Source organism: Myotis brandtii, unplaced genomic scaffold (assembly GCF_000412655.1).
Source record: "Myotis brandtii unplaced genomic scaffold, ASM41265v1 scaffold334, whole genome shotgun sequence".
NCBI classification, from domain to species: Eukaryota; Metazoa; Chordata; class Mammalia; order Chiroptera; family Vespertilionidae; genus Myotis; species Myotis brandtii.
Genome location: NW_005362885.1, coordinates 1,150,031 through 1,159,095, shown reverse-complemented (window position 1 = coordinate 1,159,095; position 9,065 = coordinate 1,150,031). Strand labels below are relative to the sequence as shown.

At 64.3% G+C, this 9,065-nt stretch overlaps 2 protein-coding genes across 4 annotated transcripts in view; one reads left to right on the top strand and one right to left on the bottom strand.

Annotated features, from left to right (window-relative positions):
• The window catches only part of PLEKHN1 (pleckstrin homology domain containing, family N member 1), an 8,227-nt gene extending 1,408 nt beyond the window's left edge, over positions 1-6,819 (top strand). The window contains exons 3-16 of one of the 3 annotated variants that reach the window (XM_014543803.1): positions 2,323-2,469; positions 2,603-2,632; positions 2,738-2,810; positions 3,143-3,270; positions 3,340-3,471; positions 3,575-3,655; positions 4,189-4,264; positions 4,354-4,502; positions 4,622-4,771; positions 4,941-5,081; positions 5,255-5,395; positions 5,683-5,892; positions 6,074-6,122; positions 6,205-6,819. In XM_014543803.1, the coding sequence (XP_014399289.1) occupies positions 2,323-2,469; positions 2,603-2,632; positions 2,738-2,810; positions 3,143-3,270; positions 3,340-3,471; positions 3,575-3,655; positions 4,189-4,264; positions 4,354-4,502; positions 4,622-4,771; positions 4,941-5,081; positions 5,255-5,395; positions 5,683-5,892; positions 6,074-6,122; positions 6,205-6,320 (1,623 nt within the window). In that variant the 3' untranslated portion in view covers positions 6,321-6,819. Of the gene's footprint in view, positions 1-2,322; positions 2,470-2,551; positions 2,633-2,737; positions 2,811-3,142; positions 3,271-3,339; positions 3,472-3,574; positions 3,656-4,188; positions 4,265-4,353; positions 4,503-4,621; positions 4,772-4,940; positions 5,082-5,254; positions 5,396-5,682; positions 5,893-6,073; positions 6,123-6,204 lie in introns of all 3 variants that reach the window. The other 2 variants (XM_014543802.1, XM_014543804.1) reach the window with 2 other exon arrangements.
• PERM1 (PPARGC1 and ESRR induced regulator, muscle 1) overlaps positions 6,808-9,065 on the bottom strand; it is a 5,122-nt gene continuing 2,864 nt past the window's right edge. Inside the window, exons 3-6 of the mRNA XM_014543787.1 lie at positions 8,809-9,057; positions 8,411-8,765; positions 8,013-8,138; positions 6,808-7,784 (exon numbers count right to left, since the gene is read on the bottom strand). Of these exons, the coding sequence (XP_014399273.1) occupies positions 7,699-7,784; positions 8,013-8,138; positions 8,411-8,765; positions 8,809-9,057 (816 nt within the window). The 3' untranslated portion in view covers positions 6,808-7,698. The remainder of the gene's footprint in view (positions 7,785-8,012; positions 8,139-8,410; positions 8,766-8,808; positions 9,058-9,065) is intronic.

Sequence of the window (9,065 nt, the reverse complement as noted above, 5' to 3'; positions counted from 1 at the left end):
TCTGCAGCCGGGTGGGGACTGGCCAGCGTGTCCAGGCACCTTTGGGTTGGACCAAGCACACGTGTCTGAGTTGTTCTGTGTGGGCTTGGATGTGGTGTTCCTTGTGTGGACGTGCATCCCGCCCCATCCGCTCTTTACTCTGAGGCAGGGGCTTGGTGAGCAGTGAGCCCGCCTCGCACCTATTCCAGGGCTCAGTTCCTTCCCAGGCGTCCCCCAGCATCCAGCACTCACCACTGCCTCCTCCCGTAGCAACGCCCTGCGCCCCCACCCCCACCCCCAGGGCCACACTGCAAGGATTGGCACAGCCGAGCTGAGAGCCACCCCGCCCCCTGCCCAGCCCCTGTGGGGGAGACACCCAGCATTCCAGATGACTGGCATGGGTCCCAGCATGTGAGGGAAGTGACCCCCAAGTTGTCATTCCAGGAGGGTGCAGGAGGAACAGGTGTAACTGTGCCAGGGGCTTGGGCCAGGGCTCCGCCCAGCATGCCTCGGCTGGTCCCCTGCTGGTGTGGGCTTCCACCAATGTGTGCCCAGCAGGCTGGCCCCTCCCTGCCCCCTGAGGTCCAGGGCTCCCTGGGGCAAGGACTGGCTTCAGCAACGTGCTCCCTCAGAGGGATGGGGTCCCATGTGGCCCCGTCTCGGACCTCAGCTCCTGATGTCCAGGCCCACACATCTTAGGGCCTGGTGGAGTCCCTCCGGGTGTGGCGGTCCTCTTGCCAGGACTGGGGGTGGCTGGACAGGGCACCGGCATGTTGTGTCGGGAGATGGGGCCCCGGAGAAGCCGGCTCTCCTCGGGTCCTGCCCGTGGTGCCTCTGAGCTGACTCCTCCCTGGACCCTACGGCTGAGCCCGGGCCACAGGGCCAGTTTCACAGCCCTTCCTGCTCTGTGGCCTATTTTTCACAGTCCCATCCCGGCATCATTCCCCGAACTGGGTGTGGGTGCAGGAGGCCCCACCCAGAGGCAGGGAGGCCGGGAAGCTTCGCGTCTGTCTGTGCACATTCCTGGGCTTGTCTAAGGGGCGGCTCAGCTCAGCCAGGGCACGGCAGCCTGGGAGGCAGCCCCTGCCGGCTCCCGGAGGGAGCATGGCCCTCCACAGCGCCCCCTCCAGCCGCAGCCCCATCTGACTCCCAGTCTGACTCCCATTTGTGGAGGACTCTCCGTGCCTCAGCATTGGCTGTGTGTGGGTGCCGGCAGGCAGGCACTGAACCCCCAGCACATCTCAGACCTGTCCTGGCCCTGGCGACGCAGCAGCGGCCAAAACAGACAAACCCCCTGTGCTCAGGGTGTTCCCATCCCTGTGACACAGAGCCAGACGGCCAGACAAATGAGCACAAGGTATCATGAGGAAGATGTGGTTAGCACTGAGGTGTGCAGAGGGGTCAGGGAGGTTGGGAAGTTGGAGGGGCAGACAGGGCGTTACGAGGAGGCAACGTGAGCCACTCCCTGAAGGAGGTGAGGGGACTGTCCCAGGCAGAGGGACAGCAAACTCAAAGGCCCTGAGCTGGGCATGTGCCTGATGTGAGGGAGGAGTCAGGGTGGGGGCAGGTCCTCAGCGACCCCTCAGCCATTGCCAGGCAGGAAGCCCGGTGTCTGCCCGCCGGGCCCAGGGCTAGGCAGCGTGTCCAGGCACATTTAGGCCTCCACTGAGTGACGTCAGGAGATCAGGGTCACGGGCTCTCTTCCAAGCTCCACGTTCACAGACATCACAGTGGCTCAGAATGGCCTGTGGAGGGACTGGCAAATACATCAGACATGCCCCCCCTTTCTTAGTACCAGATTAAACATTTACCAGCCAATAGAAGATTCAGGGTTTTTTTTTTTAAATATATGTTTTATTGATTTCAGAGGAGACGGGAGAGGGAGAGAGAGATAGAAACATCAATGAGAGAGAATCATTGATTAGCTGCCTCCTGCACGCCCCACCCTGGGGATGGAGCCCAAAATCCAAGCATGTTCCCAGACTGGGAATCAAACTGTGACCTCCTGGTTCATAGGTTGATGCTCAACCCACTGAACCACACCAGCTGGGCCAGGAGGGTTTTGAGTACTGTCTCATTCAGACACCCAAAATACTGTGACCAACCAGACGTAGGGGCTGAATAACCAAAATAAGGGTACACGGCTTAGGAATCTCCTTTGAGTCCAAACATCACTGTCTCCACCATGGCAGTGAGGCAGTGTGTGTGTGTGTGTGTGTGTGTGTGTGTGCGCGTGTGCATGTGCGTGTGCGTACGTGTGCGTGTGTGCGTGCGTGCGTGTGTGTGTGTGTGTGTGTGTGGACTGGCGCTCAGGCCTCCTCCCCTGAGCTGTGCTCCCCGCAGGACCTCCCGGGCCTGGAAAGCCAGCGAGAACACCTGGACCAGCCGTTCCTGAGCGTTTTCAAGAAGGGGCGGCGCAGGGTACCTGTGAGGAACCTGGGCAAGGTTGTGCACTATGCCAAGGTCCAACTGAGATTCCAGCATAGCCAGGTGGGGGCCGGGCCGGGTGGGGGTCTGGACCCAGCCCGCGGCCTGCCCCCCCGGTGCTCAGACAGCAGCCCTGCTCCCCCAGGATGTCAGCGACTGCTACCTGGAGCTGTTTCCTTCCCACCTCTACTTCCAGGCCCACGGTTCTGAGGGACTCACTTTCCAGGTGAGGGAAGTGGGCAGAGGGAGGAGGCTGGGGGGACAGGGAGGAGCCCCCGAGGCGGTGGCCACGGCGCCTGGGGGTGCTCAGCCTCCCGCTGGGCTCTGGCAGGGGCTGTTACCGCTGGTGGAGCTGAGCATCTGCCCCATGGAGGACTCCAGAGAGCATGCCTTCCAGATCACAGGTGTGTGGGCATGAGCAGTCCCGCCCAGGAGGTGAGAGGGCCAGGGCGTGTGGTAGGGGTGCCCCCAGTGCAGATGGGGAGCACCTGGTTCCCTCAGAGCTCCCTCTGGCCAGGCCCAAGGACATTGACAGGACCCTGAGTGTTGAGAGATCCTGACTTTTCTTCCAATGGGCACATGGCCGTGTGCCTGGCTGGGAGGAGTGCAGCAGGTCCTGGTTAGTGCCGTATTCTCCCCCCAACTGCAGCCCTGGGGTCTGTTTTTGGGGGGGGGGGGCTGGGGAGGGGCCTCTCCTGGGGGTGCTGGCCCAGCCCCCCCTGCTCTCCGCCCACAGGCCCACTGCCTGCCCCCCTTCTGGTGGTCTGCCCCAGCCAGGCAGAGCTGGGACGCTGGCTCTACCACCTGGAAAAGCAGATGGCCCTCCTGAGAGGGTTGCAACGCTGCCACTCAGCACCCCCGCAGGTCAGTACCATGCACCCCAAGCCCCTTTCCCGGCCCCCCTGCCTGCCTGCACTGACCCCCGTTTCCCAGGGCCCCCCTGAGGACGAGCTCCCCTGGAGTCTGCAGCACAGGCTGACCCAGCTGCGGACCACATGGGGGCGCCAAGTGGTGGGCAGCGCCATCTGCGCCTCGAGGGTCAAGCTGCAGCATCTGCCATCACAGGTGGGTGGGGACGCGGGCTGAGGGGTGAGGGGTGAGGGAGGGTGGAGGCAGCAGGTGCGGCCAGGCCCTCGCTCCTCTCCACTCTGCCCTTGACCCCCGGCAGGAGCGGTGGGACCGGATCCTGGTCCTGTACCCGACTTCCCTGGCCATTTTCTCGGAGGAAGCGGACGGGCTTTGCTTTAAGGTAGGTCCTCCCACCGTGACCCGCCCCAGGGAGGCACCTGTGTGTAGGGGTGGGAGGGGGTGGCAGCTCAGGAGGAACCTGTATTTCGGGGCCAGTTGGGACAGAGCATCCTGGCCCCACCTACCAGCCTGCTGCCCTGGTCAGTCTGGTCTCAGCTCTGCTGTGAGCAAGAGGGACCCTGTCTGGGCGCCTGTGTCCCCGTTGAGGGTCTTTGGCCACATCACTTGGGGGTGACCACGGTCTTCTGTTGCCGAGAAGCACACATGGGGGCTTCAGTCCCCCCAACATCTCTCCCAGTCAGCGGTCATGGAGGGGACCCGTCCCCATGAGCACGCGTCTGTGTCTGCCATTGCTTGATGAGGTCCCCACCCAGAGGCCAGCGGGAGGCGTGGGGATGCCCCCGGGGCAGATGGGGAGCCCTGCCTCGCCCAGCCTGGTATCCCCATCTCTGGAGGGCGAGGGGAGTGATGGGCCCAGGCAGAGCCCCAGGGTTACCCCCAGGCAAAGGCCCCACGTCCGTGGCTGCCCCACAGGGGGAGCTTCCACTCAGCGCCATCCACATCAACCTGGAGGAGAAGGAGAAGCAGATCCGCTCCTTCCTGATCGAAGGTGGGCTGTGCCCGGGCCTGGGAGGGAGGGTGCCTGCGGTTACCGGCTCTGCCCTGGGCCTGGGGACGCTCACGGTGTCTGTGTGCCAGGCCCCCTCATCAACACCATCCGGGTGCTGTGCGCCAGCTACGAGGACTACAGCCACTGGCTCCTCTGCCTGCAGACCGTCTCCCGCCGGGAGGGAGCGCCGCTGCTGCCCGGCCCCGAGGGCTTCCCGGGGCTGCGGGGGCCCCTCCAGGTGAGGGTCACAGGCCCTGGTGGGCGGTGATGAAACGGAAGGGCAGCGGGTGGGGCTGGGCGTGGTCGGTGGTGAGAAGCGTCCTGCCACATGGCTCACTGTCCCCCACCCACTGCCAGGTCCTGGGCAGCGGCCGAGGCTCGCTCTCCTCAGATGGACAGACCAGCTGGGACTCGGGGTACCCAGCACCCCACTCTAACCGCACCAGCCGTTCCCTCCCCGAGTGCTCAGTTCCGTCCACAGCTGGCTGCCCTGCCCAGCCTGCATCTGTGAGTGTCTGGGGGTAGGGGCAGGGGCCATGAGGTGAGCTTGTGATGAGGAGCCTGGGTCCCCATGGCACTCCATCCCGCCCGGGATGCCAGCTCCTGGGGGAGGGGACTCGGAGGATTGTGTGGGATAGGGCTCCGGGAACCTTCTGGAAAGTCCTGTTCCCCACAGGACAAGGCCAACCCTGGCTGGACCAGCGTCAGTGGGCAGAAGGCAGAGCTAAGACGGGGCGGCAGCAGTCGGTCACCCAGGAGCAAGGCCCGGGGCGAGGGGCCTGGCCCGGCCACCCCGCTGCACCTGGATCTGACCAAGGTGGGCCCAGACACTGACCCAGCCCTGAGCCTGGCTCTCCACTGCCCTGCACCGCCCTGGCCTCTGTCCCCTGGCCCGGAAGGTCCTGGAACCACCTAGGAGCATCTCTCGAGGAGGGAGGATGCGGGGTGTCCTGCTCCTGGAAACCTGTCTCTTCTGCCTCTTGCCTGCAGCTGACCAGGCCGAGCCTGGAGGGTGGCCCGGAGGCCGAAGACCACTCCCTAGAGACACCTCACTCCCCCCTGTACGCTGACCCCTACACACCGCCTGCCACCTCCCATCACAAAGTCAGAGACGTCCGGGGCCTGGGTGAGGTCAGTGCCCTGCTGGGGACAGAAGGGCCAGCTGTGCCCACAGCCTGCTGCTTGGAGTCTAGACCAGCGGTCGCCAACCTTCCGGACCTCACGAACCACCAGTTGGCGACCGCTGGTCTAGACCATGCTCCTCCCGCTGGGTGTGGGGTTCCCACCGCCTGAGGTTTAGAGGCAGCCTGCGGTCTGCTCAGGCCACGAGAGGCGAAAGGGGGTTGCGGGCAGGGGCCCCCCCAGCTCCACCAGGCCCAGCCCGGGGCCTCAGTCACCCACCGACCCTTCCCTGGCAGTTCCTCGCTGCGATGAAGAGCTCGCTCGGACCTGAGCCCTCGAGCCCGTTCCCCTCTGTGCCCGTGTCTGTGCCTCGCTCCGACCCCACCTCTGGAGTCTCCAGCCCCCACTTGCTCTCCAGGAAGGGAGCCCTGCAGCCCCGAGCCTCTCAGCGGCACCGGGGCTCCGTCAAGGGCCGTGGGCCTCAGCCCCCCGACTCTCCTCGGCTCGTGAGTAGCCTCCTGCACCTGGACAGGGGTTCTGTGGGCCCTGGGGGACCCCCTGGGAGCAGGAGAGACAGAGGCGGATGCTGGGGCAGTGGGCACTACGGGCAGCCGTGGCAGCTCGTGCGCTGGTCTCCCAGCCCCTTCCCCAGGGCGTGGCTCTCACACTTGTGTTTGGGGTCCCCAGGTCTCCCCTCCCAGGGAAGTTTCGCCCGACCCCCCGCTGCCTCCCCCAGGTGAGTGAGAGGCCCTGCCTCCTTCTGGGGGGAGCTCGGGTGGCGCTTCCTGAAGACACACACACCTCTGCCCTCCCACCAGACGGCGGACCCCCCAGGAGCTATGACAACATCTGGGACCAGGCTCCGTCTCCCTCCCGCCGGCGGTGGCCCCGAGAAGCGCCTGAGGCTGAGGGGGGGCTCACCCAGTGGATCTGAGCCGCTTCTCAGTCCCACCTGCCAGTGTCGACTCTGGGGGGGTCTCCAGCAAGGCCTGGGTCTTTCCTTGTGGGGCCACCGGCCAACCACCCCCACCCAGTACCCAGTCAGGGTCTGACCCTGGGGGGTGGAGGGGGTCTCCAGAACCCTGAGTTTTCTAGGATCTGGAGGGACCAGGAGGACAGCTTCCCCCCAGGATGCCCTGACCAGCGCCCTGGACCACAGATGAGGGCTCGATGCCCAGAGGGGCTGAGCCTTGGCCCCCAGGGAAAGTGTGAGGGAGGAGCTTGAGGGGCTTCGCCTGGGAGTGGGAGAACGGAGCAGGGTTGAAGGTGAAGGTCAGAGGGCTGAGGAAGTTGGGTTACAGAGAGTCAGAGTATGTGAGGTCAGAGGTCATGAGGACCCGAGGTCAGCAAGGTCAGAGCTAGGAGGGTTGCCCATGTGGGTGGGTGGCATTGCTCGGAGAAATGGACAAAAGACTAAAGAAGGAAGAAGAGAAGATTTTATTTGTCTGTGTCCACACGTTCTTTACCCACAGCCAGCAGGCCCTGTGGCCCGGGGACCTGTGCTCGCTGCCTGGCTGGATGCCCTTCCAGCGCCCGGCTGGCCCCCTGCCCACCCTCCTGCCCTCTCTTTGGCTCCTCTCAGCCCTGGGACAAGCCCAGTGTCCCATCCCTCCGCCTGACACCATGAAACTCTGCTTGGAACCTTATCCAGGGCTCCCCAAGGAGGGGCTCCAGGCTCTGCCCTGCAGACCCCAACCCCGCAGGGCCACTGGGGTCGCCTTCCTGCAGCCCCTCCAGGTACCTGCTCCTGGTCTCGGGCAGCAGCCAGGAGACCTTGGCCACAGGCCCTGGGGTTCAGGGCTCGAACAGGCCAAGGAGGCCCTGCCAGCCCAGCCCCACCCCTGCCCAGTCTCCAGGTGCTCGGACACCCTCTGATTTCCTGCTCCATCCCACCACTCACCTTCTAACTCGATTACCAGACAAAATACCAACGCCCAGTTACATGTGATTTTGGAGAAACCACAAGTAATTTCTTAGTATAAGCACTCTCACATACTGCCTGTCTGAACTTCCAGCTTTACTGGACACCCTGCTTTATTTGCTAACCTGGCCACCTTCCTAACCAGTTCCCTGCTGGACCCCAGCCACCCAACCTTCCCAGTCTCCCCTCCCAGGTGTGGGCACAGCCTGGGCTTCGGCCACTGGCCTGAGCCTCGGGTGGAGTCCAAAAAAGCCAGGACCGAGGACACTGGCTCCTTCTAGATGCTGCCGTGGAACACAAAGGTCAAAGGGCAAGGCCAGAGGGCAGCACCTCGGCCTGAGCACCTGTGGCCGCTTCCTGGTCCTGCATCTTCCTGGGCTGAGCCTGGCTCCTAGGGGCTGGGGCTGCGGCGGCCCAGCCTCACCTGCCGGCGGAAGTAGCGGATGGCGGAGATGGTGCCGATGTTGGCCAGCAGGACTGCAAGGGAAGCAGAGCTGCTTGGGTGCCAGCTCCCGGCCTGGTCACCACTTGCACCTGCACGGCCAGCCTCGAAGGGCGAGAGGAAGCCCGTGGGGTGAGCGGTGGGTCAGCAACGAGAGGAGCGAGGTCAGGGAAGAACCTTGTGTCCCCCAGGCACCCTGACCCCTGCTGGCCCCTCCACTTGACTTCTGGGCACCATCCCCACTCCCCCCAGGGCCCCCAAACCTGTTTTCCAGGCATCTGGGGTGTGCAGATCTGAGGTCCTCACAGCCCAGGTGGCAAAGGCTACAAACACCAGGCACATGTCCTTCTGGCTGAAGGTAAACGAGGTGAGGGGACCCCAGGGCTCCCCTAGGAAAGGAAAGCACATTCTGAGCTCCAGCTGCTCCCCTTAGACACGTCTGTCCTGAGACATGTCTGTCTGGAGACACGTCTGTCCTGGGACATGTCTGTCTGAGTCACCTCTTCCCCGTGATGCCTCTGTCCCAAGATACGCAGTGTGTGGGGCACAGTTGAGTCAGGTCGACTTGGGCCAGTTGCCTCTGGGCACCACTTCCTGGTTCCTAAACTACCTTCCCGAAGGAATGTGAGACCAAGTCCACGGAGTGCCCACTGCCCAGTACCTGCCCTGCTGGAGGCCAGGGGCAAGGCTGTCAAGTCATCTGGGCCTGAATTCAGGGTGACAGTTGATGCACAGCCAAACCCTTGAGTGACCTGGGCTGCCCCACCTGGACTGTGTCCTGGGATGGCCAGGAACTGCTCCTTCCTTCCAAGATCCTCCTTGAGGCCTCCCCCTGGCTCAGACCAGCCTCCTGGCCTGCCCCCTCCCCCCGCCATGGCCCTCTGGCTGACATCTCTGGACAGTGTGTTCCCAGGACCTGGACAGGCCATGGGGCCCACGAGACACGCACCTGCTTGCCTGAGCACCAGGTCGAGCTGCTCTGTGGCCACTGGGCTGGGCTCCGGCGCAGGGTCAGGCTGCACCCCCTGGGGCCCCGGCGTGGGGGGCCCCCGGGCCTGCTTTTTTTTCCTCTGGGGCTGGGGCCGGGGAGTGGCCCCCCCGGGGCCCAGACCTCTTGGCCCGGCTGTCCCGGAAGAAGAACTCACACACTTCTGGCCACTGCACTTGGGCCCCGCCAGCCTCTGCCTCCTCAGCCTCTTCATCCTCCTCCTCGATGGTGTCACAAAAAAAGAACTCGTAGGCCTCAGGGACGGTCACGGCAAAACAGCTCTTATACCCAGGCCCCGCCGTGGCAGAGGCGGCAGGGGGGGGCAGGT